At 39.7% G+C, this 20171-nt stretch overlaps 1 protein-coding gene across 3 annotated transcripts in view; it reads left to right on the forward strand.

The window, feature by feature from the left end:
- Nucleotides 1-3295: 3295 nt before the first annotated feature.
- The window catches only part of MAP3K19 (mitogen-activated protein kinase kinase kinase 19), a 47727-nt gene continuing 30851 nt past the window's right edge, over nt 3296-20171 (forward strand). For 2 of the 3 annotated variants that reach the window (XM_070423087.1, XM_070423088.1), the window contains exons 1-4: nt 11132-11266; nt 13250-13404; nt 15762-15877; nt 17962-18074. In XM_070423087.1, coding sequence (XP_070279188.1) covers nt 11177-11266; nt 13250-13404; nt 15762-15877; nt 17962-18074 — 474 coding nt within the window. In that variant the 5' untranslated portion in view covers nt 11132-11176. Of the gene's footprint in view, nt 3419-11106; nt 11296-13249; nt 13405-15761; nt 15878-17961; nt 18075-20171 lie in introns of those variants that run through there. The other variant, XM_070423085.1, reaches the window with a different exon arrangement.

A 20171-nucleotide genomic window follows, 5' to 3' on the forward strand; every position in this document is an offset into this window, starting at 1 on the left:
CAATTCTATATAATAAAAGGCTAACATGCAAAGTGACCGAACAGTGAAATGACCAGTCGCCATAACGTGCACTGACGACCAGGGGGCAGATGCTCAATACAAGAGCTGCCCCCCTGGTGGTCAGTGAGCTCCCACAGGGAGAGTGCCGCTCAGTCAGAAGCCAGGCTCATGGCTGGTGAGCGCAGCGGTGGTGGCAGGAGCCTCTCCTGCCTCCATGGCAGTGCTAAGGATGTCCGACTGACGGCTTAGGCCCACTCCCCACAAGAGCGGGCCTCTGCCATCAGTTGGACATCCCCCAAGGGCTCCCAGACTGTGAGAGGGCTCAGGTCAGGCTGAGGAACCCCCTCCCCACGAGAGCTCGAATTTCATGCACCGGGCCTCTAGTACTATAATAATAATAACAGCAATATCCAACATTGATTACATGTTTACTATTGTAAATTCACTATTTTAAAGGTTTTATACATATTTTGCCTAATTCCAAACAACGCCATTAGAACATTAGTATTAGTATCTGCATTTTACAGATGAGGCACTGGTGAGGCAGGATAGTGAGAAGTTAGGAAAATCCTGGGCAAGAGAATGGGGAAACTGAGACAAGAAAATTAAACAAGGCCAAACAATTTGAAATTTTTACAGCCACCTGGTGAATCGAAAGACCTATCTCCCCTAACCAAGGACATTCCCTAGCCAGAGAATACATAGCTTAAATCATGCTGGTCAGGGAGATAGAGAACAGAGACCCTAATAATGCCATTTGTGCCAGCTAACCCAAGGACAGATGAAGTCTGAGGAACACATAACAACAAAAAACATACACAAAACCATTAGAGCCAAACAGACCCAAGATAAAGTAAAACAATAAAGCAGGCCAAATAATGAATCAGCATATTCGAAATTGCACCTGGAAAGCTGATGAATATTCTGCTGAAAAATCCCCTAAAATTCTCACCTCCAGAGAGATAAAACCCCCAAAACAAAGGATATCAGCCAGGTCTTGCTCTAGAGCATGCCCATGCCCCTTCCTGGGCATGAACTTTAATTTCTTCCTAAACTCTAAAGGTTGTTCCACGAGAGGAGGAACAACCAGAGGAGCAATGGACAGTGGCAGCTCGACCAGGGCTCACCCCCTGATCCTGTCTCCAAGACCCCTTTTTTCTCTGACTTCCCACTTCTGTCACTGTGACCTTCACTTCCCTGTGAGCTCACAGCAGCCCCATCTGGGCTCAATCATTTCCTATCACATTTCTAGGGAGCCAAAGCAGAGCCCCTCCCAGGCTCTCTCCTGTTGCTTCTTCTACCCTCATTTCTTCTTTGTTTCACTGTCCCCCGCATTAATAAACATGCTCTCAAACCCACCTGGACACGTGTTGTGAAGTCTTTCCTACAGGAAGCTGAGAACCCACACACTACTTATGTGCTGACTCTGTTGCTGACCTCATTCCAAAAAAGCAAATGCCTGTCTCTTCCTGCATCACATCCCCACAGCTGCCCAACCCCATCCTCTTGGCCCCATCTTTCATTATCTATGGCCAATGTGTCACAGGCCCTCTAAATTTTATTTTCAATTTTTTGTTTCTACCTTTCTATTCTCTATGATAATAATCTTCCTAAAGTACAAGTGTTCCTAAAAGGCAATACTCAGAACTCCCCCTGGCCTTCCCAACCTAGTCAGAAGTAAAGTGTGAATTCCCACCCACTCCACTCTCTCCTCGTTGACCCTGGGTATTGGCCTTTGTTCATGTCCTTCCTCCCCTCAAAACTGCCCTTTCTTCTTCACTCTGAGTCTCCAAATATTATTGATACCTTTCTTATCATGGAGTGCTCCAGCCCATGTGGCTATCGCATTTCTCTAGTATCTATAAGATTCAATATCTATTGTTTGCTTTGATAATTATGTACTTTCTTTTTTGTATTTTGTCTTAACTATTTTATACTATATTCTATGTGACAGGTCTATGAAAGATGCTGAAGGACAATAGCATCCTCTTAAATGAATGGATGAATTTATCAAATAGTACTAGCTCTGGGGTGAAAGTACATGTAGTCTAGCCCATGAATTCTGAAGGCATTTGTGTATTTAGAAGATTAAAGACCAATTCTAGATCTTTTCTTTTTTTTTTCCTTTAGCTTTTCCCCCACAAAGTTGTACTATGAAATGGGCCTTTTGCTTTTCTGCTTTCAACCAAATGCCAGCTCACCGCAAATAAATTGCCCACTCAATGAAATAACATGGTGACGATGGTGCCAGAAGCTGGAATTGGAATATAGAGTTTGACAAAGGAGTTTGTGCTTTTCCAACAGCAAGAGATTCTGGATAGGTGGTTTGGTGATTTCAAAAAATGCTATTTAAGAAATATTTCAATGATTTGGAATACTGAGCTGGGATACTTAAAATTAGGACTTCCCTGAAAAATCTAGAATGGTGGTGCCACCACACTCATCAATGACTCACCCTGAGTTGCATTATGGAGGTTACAACAGCAGAAGGCACAGAATGTCCCGGCAATTAAGGAGTTTACAGTATTGTTGGGAAGATTGGACTTTCAAAAAGAAAATAATTACAGGGATTTTAAAAACAACGCTAAAGAAAATGAAATCCTACAAGAACTCTCACCAATAGAACAAGCCAATACTTTGCATATAGTATCTCAGATCCTCACCAACCACTTGAAAAGTGGAATATCATTTCCATTTTCAAGTTGAGGGAATAAAGTTCAGAGAAGCTGAGTGACATGCTCACGGTTACACAGTTGATAATCTGTGGGTGAGGGATTTGAGTTTGGGTCTGTCACGCTCTACAACTTGTGCTCTTTCCATTCTCATGTTGAGCATCCTTTCTTATCCTGTACCACAACAGATCTTGAAAAGTGATAGTAAAATTATTATTGTTCCCAATTTAAAATACAACGTGGCGCAAAAGTAAGTTTGCAGTTGTTCATGTGGAAAATAATACAATAATTAATAAATAAAATGCAAAAATAAACTGTCTCACGTACTCACAACTGTAAACCTACTTTTACTCCTCCCTGTATGTGTGCAAAGAACCAAGACTGGTGGGATTATGGGGTTTTCTCCTTTTAAAAAATTGTCTTTAAGAAATGTTATAGCATTTTACACATAAAAGAAATAAATGAGACCTAAAGATAGACTTTGTTACATTTGAATTACCCACTGCTTTGTTATCTTTCCTGTAATTAAATTGTTTATTTTCTCTTAAAGGCAATTATATGGAATGAGCAAGATGAATAAAAATAAACTGATTCATGATTTGCTGGAAGTAGTTTCAAGAGGTGATGTGGAACTCATCTGTGACCATATTACTAAAGTCCATTCCATTCTTGGAAACCTTGACTTTCAGCATCCAAAGACTGGGAATACACCTCTCATTACTGCAGCAGAAGAAAATCTAGCAGAGGTAACATGTGGTGTGCGGGGCCCATGGATACTCGTCTAACTAAGGATTCCAAGATGGGATGTTTGGGAATAGCATTACCACCCAACTCCATGAAAGAATGTCTGAAGGCAGAAAGCAGGGGGTGGGGGATGGAGGGGCGGGGGAGGAAGAGTGAGGGGCAACTGGAAGGAGAACTGGGAGAACCTAAATAATCTAGACAGTCGCCATCTTTATTTATTCCCCTACTCGGTCAACAGAATACTAGACTTCATGTTGGATACCAAGTTGAATCAAATGCAGATGTCACCTTTGAGGAGCTTATGGTCTAGTGCAGTGGTCGGCAAACTCATTAGTCAACAGAGCCAAATATCAACAGTACAACAATTGAAATTTCTTTTGAGAGCCAAATTTTTTAAACTTAAACTATATAGGTAGGTACATTGTTATTAACTTAATTAGGGTACTCCTACGGCTTAGGAAGAGCCACACTCAAGGGGCCAAAGAGCCACATGTGGCTCGTGAGCCGCAGTTTGCCAACCACGGGTCTAGTGGGACCACATAACGGGGTCTGAGTTTTTTCCTCCTTTTCACTCCCCACCCTCAACTTCATTAGACCTAGAAAAGTGTGCCCTATTCTAACAAGTGCATATAATCATGAAAGTAGGGAGTAAGGAGTAAATAAATAACAGTAAAATGGACAAGGACGCAAGATTGTCCTCTTTGTTTTAGTTATATATCCATCTATAGTGCCTCACACATCTAGGTGCTTAATAAATATCTATTAAATGGATAAACTAATGATTAAATAATCCATTTGGATATTATTGATCATTTATACCATTGTGTGTGGGAACTTATAAGATTCTTTTTAAGAATGCAGGTGAGGGTGAGAGTATGTGCTGGGGGGTGGGGGAGGCCGGAGAGAGGTCAATGGGGGGAAAAGGAGACTTATGTAATACTTTAAACAATAAAGAATTTAAATTAAAAAATAAAGAATGCAGGTGAGCCCTGGCAGGGTGGCTTAGTTGGTTAAAGTGTTATCCCATACACCAAAAGGTTGAGGGTTCAATCCCAGCTAGGGCACATACCTAGGTTTTATATTCGATCCCTGATTGAGAGGCAACCAGTTGATGTTCTCTCTCTCTCTCTCTCTCTCTCTGTCTCTCTCTCTTTTTCTCTCTCCCTCTCCCAAAATTAATAAAAACATATCCTCAAATAAGGATTAAAAGAATGCTGGTGAAAGTGAGAACAATATGAGCACTTGGAATTGGAGATGGTCAGCAAGAAGGGAATAGAATATAAGGGGAATAGAAAAGGGCTTAGAATGGAAAAACTACAGTGAAAAAGACAAATTTCACTCAGCTGCATAGGTCAGTACCTCTGCAAGTTCTTGGGAATCTAAATGCAAGTGGTCCTTAACCCTGCTGGCCACTTCAATTAGCCTCTCTCTTGACTAATTCTTAGCTTTTCCCCCCTCTTTTGATTTGTTTCTATTAACACCTTTTAAACAAATTCTAAAATGTTATGTATGCTTTTTAAAAAGAAGCATGTGTGCACAACTTAAAGAAAAATGAGACTAGTGTCCATATACCCATCAGCCAAGCCAAAAATCAGAACATAACCATGCATCAAAAGCCCTCTGTCGCCGAAACCGGTTTGGCTCAGAGGATAGAGCGTCGGCCTGCGGACTGAAAGGTCCCGGGTTCAATTCCGGTCAAGGGCATGTACGTTGGTTGTGGGCACACCCCCAGTAGGAGATGTGCAGGAGGCAGCTGGTCGATGTTTCTCTCTCATCGATGTTTCTAACTCTCTATCCCTCTCTCTTCCATTCTGTAAAAAAAAAAATCAATAAAATATATTTAAAAAAAAAAAAAAAAAAAAGCCCTCTATCTGTTCCTCCTTAATTGTATCCCCCATACTTTATAATCATTATCTTGAATTTTGGGTTAATCATTTCCTTAGTTTTGCTACTTTTCCACATATTCCTAAATAATTCATTGTTTATTTTTCCTGTTTTTGAACTTCATAAGAACAAATTTGCACTGCATGTGAGTCTCTGTAACTTACTTCTGTTCATTATTATGTTTTTGAGATTCACCCACTTCAACACATGTAGCTGTGGTTTCTCATTTTTACTGCTATTTAATATTCCATTTATGCCACAACTTGTCTATCTTACTTTGATGGACAGGTGGGCAGTTTCCATATTTCTATTATTGCAAACAGGGATGCTGTTTTCCATTAGCATATAATATACTGAGATATCTCCCTTCTGATGACACATACATTAACAAGCACCTTCACTGAACCCACATCCTCCTCCGACCACTTTCACTCCTCTTTTGGGCCTCTTCAAGTTAGCCTGATGCAATTTATTGGATTCTTGTCAGAAGAAACAACACAGGGTGAGAAACAATAGCATTTGCCAGAGTATAATCAGTTTTACGTCAGTTCCCCAATTCCCACAGGATGATAGGAAGGGGACCAGGAGACCTCTGCTCAAACAGTGGATTGGATTGCAGGAGAGGAACCCTAAATTTATGGAAGCCATATCTTTTATGATGGGCATTCAGCAAACCTATTCTTTGCTCCAGAGGGAGATACTATCTCTAGCCAAGGCTATTCACTATACAAACACTACACGAATAAGCTTGAAAAGAGAGTCTGGGGAAAAGGCAGTAAGTGCTTCTGTTCATTAGACTTGTAGGAATGTAAGAGATTCAGGGAAACTTCTCTCCTAAAGATATCTACCCTCCATTTCTACATTGTCTTGGTTTCTGGTGAATTTTCCATGAGTTCACCACTCTGCTGGTCACTCTGACTAATCTTTCCAACAGAGGCTAGGCCCAAATCCAGCAGTTTGTCTCAGACAACATCTACATAAAGCTACTATATAGGACTCCAAGCAGCAGAATGAGGCCATTACTGTAGGCTAGCCTCAACCATGTTATGCAGGGTCCTGGACTCCTCCAGCTGAACAAATCCCATAAACCATCAGGATCTGCCATAGAAAACCAGGTGGCTTTCTTCTTAAGTTTCTCTATTGATTGTCCCATTCAGTCTAAGGCATCAGTCCAGATATAGTAGCATGTATTAGCCATGACTTGACCTTGGCCCGCAAGCGGGAAGTCTAGGGCAATTCTATCATCTGTAACAACCCCTGGCCAGTGACTTGACTGATGATCTGAAAGTCTTTCAGGGATGAGGTAGTGTTATTGGTAACTTCTATTTAGGGACAAATTGTCCTACTTTGTCTAATTGTATGACTTCTATCTTAGGAATACTTATCCACAGGGGGCTCAAATGACAAGTCAACTATCCCTGGAAGCTCCCCAAATAACCAATAGTAGCTTCATTTTGGGGAGAGCTCCGAAGTCATCTGAGGCTACATCATCTACGGATAGTCTTTCCTTAAAGATCTGAGGCTCTCTTATGACCACCCCTAAAGCATAAGTCATCATGTTTTCAGAAGGGATACGAGTTAATGTCAGGTTTTCACACAATAAGTATCTTTCCTTGGCGGGGGGGAGGAGGTGTTTACCATTGTTCCCCGCATCCCCCACCCCCACAAGTGGGAACTACATTAGTAAGGGGGCACAGGTTGATAGTGCCTCCATGTGGCCTCTCAGCTGGCCGGTAAGCCTGAAGATTCCCAATTCAGTCTGAATGATTGAGCCTGGTCCTTGATTTAGAAGGATTATCAGTACTGTCTGTCCGTGCCAGTAGCCTAGTAGCGTTCATTTGCCCCACAGAATGAGTGACTGGTGGCTACAGGAATGGGAGTGAAGTGTTGATAAGTGTTTTACATGGAAGGTGCAAGATCTGGGGCTGTTGGCCACTGTTGTTATTATACTTCTTGGTGAGGCTAAGGTAATTGGCAATTAAAATTGGGCTATCTGGCTGACCCAGCAGTCAGTTAAATATAAGGTGCTTATTACAGTTTTGGAGAGCCGGGATATTTTCTTTCACGAGGGTGTTTTGATAAGAGCCACTAGCAAGCTGATATCCACTTTTCAAAAGTGATGTACCTTTTGGACATGTCAGGGAGGCTCCCCAAGGACACCTGTGGGTGAAAACTTCCTCCCTTTGCCAAAGGCTCCCCAATTGACAAAACTATCAGTTACAGAGAGACTCAAAAGGATCAGGGAATCCAAAGATATTTGTACTTCTCTACATAGTAACTCATCATGGTTAAAAGAATCCTCCCTGACACTTAATGGGATTGGGAAGGTATACACTTGTAATATATTAATTCCTATTACAGATTCAGAGATAGAAGCTGCAGCCATAGTACATTGAATTGACCAAAGGGCACCACCCACAAAGCCACGTTAGATTTCCTTCCCCACTGCAAAACATGCCCAAACCCCACTAGCTGAATTCATACACTCACTTGCCCCAAGGATCTGGGCAGCAAGCAATGTGGCTTCAAGGGAGCCATAAAGGTTTGTGTCTCTCCCCTCCCCAAAGTTCACCAACATACTCCCATGGGTGGCCATGATCTTCAGTCCCTTTGAAGATAGGGTTCCGTGGTCCCACATCTAATGCTCTTTTTCCTTAAAGCAGATGAGGTTGAGGTACAGGAGGCTGTGGAGGGGTTAGGAACGTGGAGAAAGAGTGGTTACAGGCCAATAGGCAAGGTACATTTACTTTTGGTTTCCAGAAACATGGAGGCTTCTTGTTGTTCAACTAAATGAACTCCTGATGTTTTCAGCCCACCTGAAGCCCTATGGCAGGTGGGAAAGTAATTATTACTGGCGCCATCTATTTCAGCTCCAGGCAAGGGCTCATTGGTGACGGCCCCAGTGCTCTCTGACTGGAGCTTCAACGTTTGAAGTCTTTGGTTGACTCAGGCTTAACTTTCACAGCAGACCTTTTTTAAAAAAATTTAAGGATTCTACATTAATATAAATAATTTGCTGACTCATTTTCATGATAATATCTCTTAAAATTTTACCTGATTTTGACATAAGGTCTAGGGGAATGTTCCGGGGCAGTGGGACTAATCATAAGAATTTGTCTAGATTTCTTTGTGTCCATTTCTTTCTCCAGTGAGTCGCCTTCATCAGTATTGTAACCCAATCCAGGCCAGTGAGCTCCTGAACACTAGTTAATGCCTCAGCTATAGTTTATCATGGGAATTTTTCTGTCTCAGGGAAATCCTCAAGAGAGCCATTGCTCCCTTAAAGTAGCTAAACCCACTGGAAAAAAAAATCCGAGGCTTTACTTTCATCATTAAATGGATCTAAGGTTGTCAGCAGGCAGAGCCAAGCTGCAAGATAGCTATTACCATTCCTCCGTAACAAGCATCACGCATCTTACCACCTGTAGTCCAAGTGAACCAGCCAAAGTTCAAGTTAGCCTGTGTTTTTTTTGTTTGTTTGTTTGTTTGTTTTTACCATTTTAATTATGAGTTTTCCTACTTCCATCCTCAGTGAAGATATGCATCTCTGTAACTGTTGTTTGAAAGGGAGTAGAATTTTCCGTCTGCCCAGAACAAATCTTGGCTTTATCTGCTACAATGGCATGAACCTGAGGCTGACTGGCAAATTGGTGAGGAAGATACAGAAGAATTATCAAAAACCTGGAAATAGCTGTTTTGAACTTATTTCCTGATACACAGCCTGTAACTACCTTCCTTTTTAGTTCCTTAAACAGTCATGTATTATCAATAAAGTGGAGGATCCTTTATTGTCCAATTTACCATACAAATTAATTAACATATTTGTTACCATTCCCCATGAACTTCCCTCATTCTTCCTCTGTCATGCCTTTCTCTCTCATCATCTCACTTTTGCAAAAGTTATCAACTGTGAAGCACCTGAGATTTTCTCCTTATAGGCAAGCTATCATTTTGCCTGCCACAGTTTCAGAGTCTGGCAGAAGACACCAGACTCCTGAGTCAGAGAAAAGTCACAGTTTATTATTCATAATAGTAATAGCTGGCATTTGCTTCAGTTCCCTGAGCCCCAATTTCCACAGGGCAGCATAGAGAGGTGATACCTACACATACAGTGGATTGGATTATAAGAGAGGAACCCTGAACTTAGGAAACCTGAGTCTTTTATAATAGCCAATCAGTAAGTCTTCCCAGTGTTCCAGAGGGAGACACTATGTCTGTTTCCCAAGGTTGCTCACCATACAACTATCTTTAAAAACATAGTCTAAAAACAAAGGCGGTCAGTGCCTCTGCCATTTCTCTTATTCCTCGCCATCATATCTCTATGATCTCATTGGTCTCCCAACGTCCACTCTTCCCCACATCAATCCATTTCAGCAGCCAGAGTGATTTTGAAAAATACTTATCTGATCATGTTATTTCTCTGCTCAAAATTTTTACTGGCTCCTCATTTCCCTGAAGATTATAACATTAATTGCCAAAAAGTTGTTGGTAAGGCCTTTCAATTTAGCTGCTGATGATTTCATCACATCTCCTACTCCTGCTTCCCACTTCCTGAGCTCCAGCCATACATTCCTCCTTCCAGAGCTTTGAATGTTCTTTGTCTTCTTGTCCACTGTATTAGTTTGGGCTCCCATAACAAACATACCATGGTCTTGGGGGCTCAAACAACAGAAATGTATTTCCTCATAGTTCTGGAGGCTGGGAAGCCAAGATCAAGGTTCTGGCTGACTCAGTTTCTGATGAGAACTCTCTTCTTGGCTTGGTATCGGGAGAGAGAGGGAGAGGGAGAAGAAGAGGGAGAAGGAGAGGGAGAGGGAGAGGGAGAGGGAGAGGGAGAGGGAGAGGGAGAGGGAGAGGGAGAGGGAGAGGGAGAGACAAGTAAAGAGATAGAGATGATGTCTCTTCTTACAAGGACACTAATCCTATCAGATCAGGGTCCCATTCTTATAACCTTTTTACCTTTAATTACTTCTTAGAGGCCCTCTCTCCAAATACAATCACATTGCAGGTTAGGGCTTCAACATACGGATTTTTAGGAGACAATTCTGTCCATAGCATTCACAATACTTTGTTCATACTATATCCTTTGCTTGGAACAATCTTTCCCAGCAGTCTTTGCCTAGTTAACTGAGTCTGATTCCACAATTCTCAACTTAGACATCACTTTCTCCAGAAGGTCTTCCCAGCCCCTCTAAGACAGCTGATTAGGTTTCTTCTAGGTGCCCCCTCAGCTTTCTGTACTTATTCTATCGTTGCATATATCACACTGTGTTGCAATTGCCTTTTTATCCGTCTCTTTTCCTCACTAGATTGTAAATGCCTTAAAGTCTGGTCATCTGTCTTGTTCATTGTTGCAGTGTCAGCACCAAGAACAGTTCTTGACACATGCACTAGTCACTCAGACCATATTTGTTGAATAAATTAAGCCTCCATCATTTTAAACAGAGTTCATTCTTTCCCTAGAAATACTCGTAACATTCAATAACTTATAAGCCTGAGTTTTGGGGTTTGATATTCTAAACTACAGATGATACTAATAGGACTTGAATGTGTTATGTGGATTTAACATGAAATACAGACCTCCAGTTTGAAAAAACTATAGTATCCTCAAACCATCCACATCATGGAGATTTTTTAAAAAGGCAAATAGCAATCACCAGCTTCAAATCAATTCTTCATTCTTATGCCCCTTTTAATCTCCTTTCCTATATCATGAATAGAAGCCATATCTAAGTAAATTTCCACTCAGCCCTGAAAACACCATTGGCACTGAAAAATGCGAAATAAGAATGTTGTGGTATTGCAGGTTGTTGAGTTTCTTCTGGAAAAGGGAGCAGATATCACCCTTTGCAATTACGACAATCAAACCGCGGTCCATGTGGCTAATTGTGATGTCCAAAGACAGCTCTTGGCCACCAATGGAATCCAGGCTTCCCAAATGCAACTTCTACGAAGTTCATGGCAAGGTGATCTTGAACAACTTCAGCAACTGTTGGTCAGTCAAATCAGTGTTAAATTCTACCTTTGGGTATGTAGGCCGGTGGGTACAGACTACATATGACTCCTTTTAAAGAAAAATAACTTCTTTTCAAACTCAGTCCCAGGAAATTTCAGGCAGGAAATATGAGAAAGAAAGAGAATCAAACAGGACACTGGGGTGAAAAACAAGATAATAAAAGAACAAAGCAGCAGCCTTTTTCCCTTCCTGCAGCTGGAAGCTACAAGTCAGCAGCGCCCCCGGGAAATGATGCGCTCCCAGGGTGCCCCTGGAGAGCCACTGTCAACTTGCTCAGAAGCGTTCCCTTGACATCAGTGCCATTTGTACAGCTGCTGTTCAGATCCCTCTGGACTAGTTGCAGTTATTAACTTTACCTTGAAAAGGGAACCAGAGAGCCTATGCTTTGCATAATACTTAGCTGTGACTAAAGGAGTTAAGAGGATGCATTTTAAGTGCTTTCTTCTTAGGGTGTTGATCTTGTTTAGATTTCTACCCGTTGATATTCTTTCCCAATGAAACTTCAAAACCATATGCATAATGAAGGACACTAATTATTGGTGGCCACTGCTTACTCTTGGCATTTCCCCTCAGAGATACTGTCAGATCACATGACCTTCTCGCTGAAAGAAAATCAATGGCTGCTAGGAAACAGTTTCTTCCATTCCCTCATGGTAGAGACACAAATAGATAAAGGAAAAGTGAACAATATTACAGTCACCTAGAGTTCAAGAAAATATACAACAAAATCCAAAGGGCTCTACATTTTTTGTTGTATTAAATGACCATCTAAAATTGCCATATGTCATGAATTCTGGCTTAGAATTTTTTTTGAAAGACAATAAATTTTATTTTATTGGTATTTGCAACATACCAATAGTTGTAATCCAATGTCTGTTTCCTTGACCACATTTTTCACCCCTAAAGATTGGCAATCGAGTTTTAAGAAACTAATGTCTATAACTGGACTCAGAGCCTAATCCACAGACGCTGAATTAATGTGTATTATAAGACTACAAAATTAATGTGCTGTGGTAAGCTTCAAAATGTTCATATTGGTTCCAACTAATAATAAACATTGATATAAGAGGTGGTTTCTTTTCAGAGACCGAAAAAAAAGTTAACTAATTAATTCCCAGAACACCACTCTGAGGTAATATCATTATCTCTAGTTTGTCCCTAGAGAAACTGAGGTAGAGACACTAACTATATTCATATGGCATAAAGTGAAATGTAGGTGAAAATTAGTGAGTTACTTTGGTCTATGAAATAAACAATTTTGATAATTTGGCCTTGCAGTAGCTTTTCAGTTTTGAGTTATCCAAATTAAAATTTTAATTAATTTAAAACATTAAAACAACAAATAACTCCTATATATCCACCATTTTATTATATAAGTGCAGTTAAATGAGTGGCCTTACTATTGTAACTCAGTCATCATTCCACAAACATTTACTGAGCATGTGTGTGACGCTCTCCAATCACCAAAACAACCCCGCAGGGAACACACTGTTATTCCTGCGTTATAGCTGAGGACTGTGAAGGTTTGTGAGGAGGGTTGCCAGGTTTTGCAAATAAAAATACAGGACACTCAGTTAAATTTGGATTTTAGATAAATATCACCTTTTTTTTGGTATAATTACATCCCAGATGAAAATTATTCATTGTGTAACTGGTGACATCCCTTATTTAATCACCGTTTAACAGAGTGTCCTTGATATAATCCTATCAAGGAGGTTAAATAACCAACTTAAAAAGCTAAAGTTCACCCCCCAGGTCTGTCTGCCTCTCAGGCCTGTGTTTTCTCAATTCATCAGCTCCCTCCCAATACACATATTGAGAAAGAAGGTATTGAAGTCAAAATAAGAATTTGGCCAAGCAATGAAAATGCAAAGATTAGTATAAATAGACATTCAGAAAAACATTCCATAAATAAAGCTTCACATTTTTAAAGGCATCGGAAGAGTTCCTGGATGTAAATTTCCCAAACCAGCATGGCCTGACCCCTCTGATGCTGGCTGTGAGAGACGTGGACCTGTTTGAGAGTCTTGAGATGTCAAGAGCCTACAGACCCGCAGAGGTTCTGGCTGAGCTCCTCAGGCACCGCGCGTGAGTATGAGTGGTCAGTCAGCGCCAGTGCAAGGGCATATATGCCATTCTTACTTACAGGAGTCATTTCGATGTTTAAATTATGTATACTAAATGCACATGCATGTTCACAAAAGGGACTTCATAGTTGCAAAGTGATGCACAGATGCTAGATGTCACTATCTATTATTCTTATTACATCGGTCCTTTATTTTGTTTATTAAATATTCTCTCTTTTTTTGTCTACCTTCAGGATACCCAACTAACAGGTCATTAGGATATCCTGAGGAGGTACATTTTGATGCTTTTATAAGGAAGCTTTTAAAGCATAGGACACATTTTTTTTTGAATACCCACAGCTAGTTAGAATAATTAATTTAACTAACCAAAATAGCAAAACAAAAGTTTTTTGGCACCAATTGGGATTAAAGAGTTGGAAAGGAAAAATACAACAACATGCAATTTGGACAGCTGGTTGTATTATACTTTGCTATTTGTTAAACCCTGGTTTAAAATACTTACTCTTTTGGTAGTTACTGGGAATGTCAGATAATTCTGTAGTATGTAGCTCCCTACCTTTAAGATGTTACTAATTATTTTGGAAAGCATTGTCCATTGTCTAAAGCAATTTATAGTAGTGATTTCCAGTTACCTAGAAATTACTACATGCCAACATGTTCTTTTAGGAGGGGGCAAAGAAAAAAGTCAGAGGTTAACAAACAGTCTCTCATGTTAGAATTGGTTTCCTAATGCTGTTTGTTACCTAGACATCTTGTCATCAAATAAGAACAGATGGCCCAAGCTTTTTCATGTGGATTTTGTTATGGAAAAAATAAAGGAAAAAGGGCCTTCAAAAAGAAAAGTATACTTTAGAATGTGAGCTATTTTAAAAGAATTAGTTAGTATTAGAGGTTGAAGATGGAAGTTTGGCACTACCTCAGAATTTAGTGTTGAGAAATATCTGAGGAGATTGTTAACAATGGAAGTTACTAGATACCACCCCAGAGAGGGTGTTCAATAGTCCTGAAGTGGGTCCAGAATACAGAAGATCAAAGGAGTAACACTATCAAGACAGATGAACAAACTGAGGTCCCTAGAAGTTAAGTGACTTGCTTAAGGCCATTTATTGAGGTAGTGACAGTGTCCTGACCCTTGATCTCATGCTATTTCTTTTGAATCATGACCTTGGTGGAGAAAAGGCCATAACAGAATATTGTTGTGGATCATAAGACATTACCCAGTGCCATAACAATAGATTCAAATTCAAAGGTGTTAGACCAGAGACCATGATCAACTCTCTCCTTGTCCCAGAACATGACTAATGAAGTTTTATCATTGTTTCCCTCACTATGACCTGTTGATAAGATTCTCATCATTTATCCTCTGGATCTCTCTGCACTGATGTTAGGACTCAGTACAGCATAGAGAGGATATTAGTGCTGTTGCAAGAAGCCCTAAGATCAGCCAATTGGGCTTAAAAACCACAGAGCAAAGCAAAGAAAAATGAAAAGACCATACAGAGAGAGATTTTATGACAAGATCATTCCACTCAACCAAGAGCATATCAGCTTAATTTTAAAGAGAGATTATGTCATTCTACTATTTTGAATGATAAAAGGATTAGGTGTTAGCATTAGAAAAAAGATATCAAGAAGGTAACTAGTTAGCTAAAACATTGGAAAGAAAAAGAATCAAGTCAACTATTTGGAATGATAAAACAATGGTTTATCAATATGTTTTTATCTTTACTGAATTTATGTATCACTAACGAATTATAAAAGTTTATGTTCAAAAATTTTCTGCAAATATCATAATCCTATATAATAAATGGCCAGCAACCATAACGGCGTAACGACCAGAACAACCTCGACCAGTCACTGTGAGGTGCATTGACCACCTCTTGGTCCCTCACACCAGCCCACAGGCTCCAATAGCTGGATGGCCAACAGGGAGCCATGGGGAACTGGGGTGGGTGGTGGCGGTGCAGCAGGACTAGGGACTGGTGAGCGGACGTGGAACAGCCGACCTCTTGGTCCCTCCCCCCAGCTCACAGGCTCTGATAGATCGCCAGATGGTGAACAGGGAACAGGGGTGGGTGTTGGTAGCGGGGCAGGACTGGGACTGGTGAATGGGTGGAAAATGGCCCTGATCACAGGCTAGGCCTAGGGACCCTACCTGGGCACGATTTCGTGCACTGGGCCTCTAGTGTTTTATAAAACATTGTCACTATCTCATACATTTAGAAGTAATTATTGTTATCCCCAAACTATGTGAGATTGCTTTCATTTATTTGATGTCAATATTTTTCCTTCCATATTCATTTTCTTTTTTGAACAGATTTAACTAATAAGCTTTGATGCTGATTCTATTTCTCCTAGAGATCCTAAGCTCTGTGATTTTAGTGGAAAATCAGCAATACATTATGTGTCACAAATAAAGAGTTTTAAGAAACAGCAGTTATTGGACATTCTAATGAATTCTTTGCCAAAACCAGGTAAATATTCCTATTTCACTTTCAAATTTCCCCAAATATAAGGGCCCTACTAGACATCTTTCTTTTTCTACATGTATTTGATGGATCCATCTTAAGAAATCTATCTGACAAATATTAATTGAGCAGTGACTGAAAGCCCATGGCTGGGTTCTCTGAGGGATGCAAAGAAGTCTAAGATATGGTGCAAACTTTTGAAAGTGCTCAGTATGGTCAGGGACATACCACATAAGTCAGAGGAGAATGAACTTATTGGGAACAGGAAGGGGAAGGGACTTATGGTAGTTCTTAAATGCTGGATGAGATATGGTAGGAAGGAAAAAAGAGAAGGTTAGATATAGATGGGGAAAGATAGTCTGAGTAAAGACATGGTGACAGCCACAGCAAAAGGCATAATGGAAAAAAATGCTGCTGAGTGACACATGATTTTGTGCAACCTGCTTGACTTTATTGTTTAATGGACTTTTTGTTTGATGCGTCCGGTCAGGAAACAGGGGTATACTTAAGAGGGTCTCATGAAAGAGGTGAGACTCAGTCCAGTCCTTATAAAATTATGGGATTTGATTTTGTGGAGCAGAGGCACCAGGCTGTAAGGGAGCATGGTCATCTCAGGGCCAAACAGGAGTCCAAATTGAAAGTTCATGTCAGGGAAAATGAACACATTACGTCAGATGCATAAAGAAGGTGTGTCCATTGAGGACCCCTTAAATGTAAAGCTAAGGCTATCCCTTTTTTCCCCAATAAAATAGAATCCCTAAAGAATTTTGAACCAGAGAATGATGGAAGCCATGTTTTTGGAAAATTAACCTGTTCTTATTGTGTAGGATGGATTCAAAGAAAGAGAATCATGGCAGGGAACTCTATTAAGAAAGTATATGGTGGAAAGAACCAGGAAAAGAGTCCTTGGGCAAGGTGTTGTAGTGGTCTGGGAGGTGCTGGATGTGGTGCGTTTATTGTGAAAGAAGAATTCACAGAACTTGGTGATGTAAAGTTGATAGTAGTGAAGACACAAAGACAAAAGTTGAGTGAGAGTTGAGTCAAACATGATTTCAAAGGTTCGGCCCTGGGATGTGGGGAGATGGGAATACAATCAACAAGCTAGAAGAACACTGGCTTTGTGAGGATACTGAAGGTAATGTGTTCTAAAAAAAATCGTACTGATGGAATCTGGGCACTTTCAAGTAGCAATTTTCTGTAGGATAGGGCTTCTGGGAAAGCATGGGTTGATATATTAGTCCTGGAGTTCTCTACACAACAGAGATCGTAAGGACCTGAGAGTGGACAAGATCATTGAACGATTGATGATGGGGAGAAAATTGCGGGGCGGCTGAGCCGAGGAGGTGCACCCACCGCTAGAGAGTGGCGTGCATGTAGGAGAATTGGGAGAGAGTTGTAAGAGGAATAAATGGAAACAACATCAAATTAGAAAAGAGCTTACTAAGCAGATATGGTAGGAAGTGGGAACTTTCAATAGCAGGATAGAGGCAGAAGATAGATTGCAAAGAGTAAAGAAGGAGAATATGATGAAGAAATAGAGGGTCTGAGTATAGATCACTTGTTCAATCTTGTTTCAGTTACAAGATAAATGGAAGAGCCATTGGAAGAGGAAGACATTGTCATCCAAGAGCCCATGCTTATTTGGAGAAGGCAGGCTGGCAGGAGGGGGATGAATATGAGAACAGTGCCCCTCAGGAGCTAACGGGGAGTTCACTGATGGTTGTTCAAAACTTGCCAATTTAACGTGGCTTCAGGGCTAGACAGGACGTGTGCTCACAGTAGCTAAATGTTTTTCTCTTTGGAAACTATAAAGCAAATGTAATTTCCAGCCCATTGTTAGTGGTTTCACTTGGCAATTTTACCTAATTTTAAAAAAAAACAACAACAAACAAAACCTCATTTATTCTGTGGATTCATGTTGTCCTCACATCTCTTCCTGTGAAAATTACCCCCTGAAACTTCATCAGGATCCCAGATCACTATCTTAGAAAAATCTTTGACAAAATGGAACTGCTGTTAGAACCAAGAACTAAATCTTCCTGTAAAATTGAGATGAGTCTTATCAAAACACATTATGTTTCTTTTGGCAGACGAACATGCTGAATCATTGCTTGACATTTGTCATGATACAAACTCTTCTCCAACCAATATGACAGTTACCCAAAACCAAAATATACTCTTGCAAAGCGTCAGCAGCAGTGAGGTAAGATGCTCTCTTTAAAGAAACAGCCAGTGAAGAATGGATACTTCATCTACTTCATTTGTGTTGCTTGAATATTTTATAACAATTACAATTATATTTTAATGTAATCATAGAGAAATTTACAACACAATTAATAAGACAGTGTTCTTGGAGTTTAACCTCAGAGCAGTAATTAGCTAGTCAACTCTTAGTCTCCTGCATTGAGTGTGTATGTGTGTGTATCTAATACCACAAAATATTGTGGCACCCACACTAAATAATAAAGTGTGGCTTGTCTTTATGCATGTTAATGTGGAAAAGGAGAAGATCATGAATCTGATAGTGTCAAATGCCTCCTCTTGTCTCTAGCTGTTACCTGCTGCCTGTGATGAATGACTCCACCAAAAGTTCCTATTACTATAGTGACAGTACAAGTAACACACACTGTGATCCATAGGAAACTGTGGAATGGTACCCAAGATTTACAACAAATTACCAACAGTGGCTGTCTATAGGGAGAGAATTAGAGACGTACTTTACATGGTATTCTTATTTGTACCTTTTGAGTTTTTATAAAAATTGACATAGCCCAAAGAGTTAAAAATATTACTACTCAGTATTTTATTGATCAGAAAAAATACGTCTACAAAATTGTTTATTTTTAAAAGTTAATAAGGTATGGCCTATATTATTTAAAAATAATAATGAAAAAAAATAATAATGACTTTTGGAGATGGTGGAGTAAACACATCTCAGTCCCTTTCTCCTTTCAAAAAATCATCCCCAAACAACAAAGAAAATGAAAAACAGAAAAAAAATTTTTAACCTTTTATTTTGAAATAATTATAGATTCACAAGAACTATACATAGTGGTCTTTCGTGTCCTTCACCAACTTCCTCCAGTGAGAACTATAGTTATAACTTTAGTACATTGTCAAAACTAGGAAAATGACACTGACACAATGCATTTAACTAGACTACAGACCTTGGATTTCACTAGTCTTTGCATGCATGCCTTTCTCTTTTTTTCTGTTTGTCTATGTCTGTGTGCAGTGTTCTATGACATTTTATCTTGTGAATCACCACAATCAAAATATAGAACTGTTTTGTCACCACAAATAATTCCCTCTACTACCATCTTTATAAACACACACACACACACACACACACACACACACCCCTCTTCTGTAACTCCTGGCAACCAATGATCTGTTCTCCATATCTATAGTTTGTTTTCATTTCAGAAATGTCATATAAATGGAATTATCATATATGTAAACTTTTGAAATTGGATTTTTTATTCAGCTTAATGAATATATGCTGATAGATCCAAGCTGTGCGTGTCAATAGTTTCTTTGGATGACTAAGTAATATTCTGTGATACAGATGTCCCCCAGTTTATTTAGCCATCCGCCCATTGAAAGACACTTGGGTTGTTTCCAGTTTGGAGCTATTACAAATAAAACTACTATGAACATTCGTGTACAGATTTCTGTACACACATATGTTTTCATTTCTCTAGGATACATGCTCAGGAGTCCAATTATTAGATCATATATATGTAATGTATGTTTAACTTTAAAAAAAAAAGTCAAACAATTTTCCAGAGTGACTCTCTTATTTTATCTTCCCTCCAGCAATAAATGAGAGATCCAGTTTCTTTACACCTTTGTCAACATTTGGTACTGTCAGTATTTTTTATTTTAACCATCTGATGACTGTAGGTGGTGTCACATTGTAGTTTTAATTTGTATTCCCTAATAACCAATGCTGAACATTTTTTTCATGTGTTTCTTTGCCATCAGCATGAATCATCTAAGTCTTTTGTCCATTTTCTAATTGGATTGTTCATTTTCTTATTTTTGGGTTTAAATAATTCTTTATATATTCTGGATATATGATTCACAAATATTTTTCTGCTAGTTGAAAAACTTGGCTTACTTTTTCCACCCTTTTTTTTTAAATCCTTACTTGAGCATCTCTTTTTAGTGATTTTTAGAGAGCGAGGAAGGGAAAGAGGGAGAGAGAGAGAAACACTGATATGAAAGAGGAACATCAATCAGTTGCGCCCCTGCGCAGGGATGGAACCTGAAGTGTAGGTCTGTGCCTGACTGGGAA

This window comes from Myotis yumanensis, unplaced genomic scaffold, assembly GCF_028538775.1.
Source record: "Myotis yumanensis isolate MYYU_CA2020_CCGP unplaced genomic scaffold, mMyoYum1.0.hap1 SCAF_8, whole genome shotgun sequence".
In the NCBI taxonomy this organism is placed as follows: domain Eukaryota; kingdom Metazoa; phylum Chordata; class Mammalia; order Chiroptera; family Vespertilionidae; genus Myotis; species Myotis yumanensis.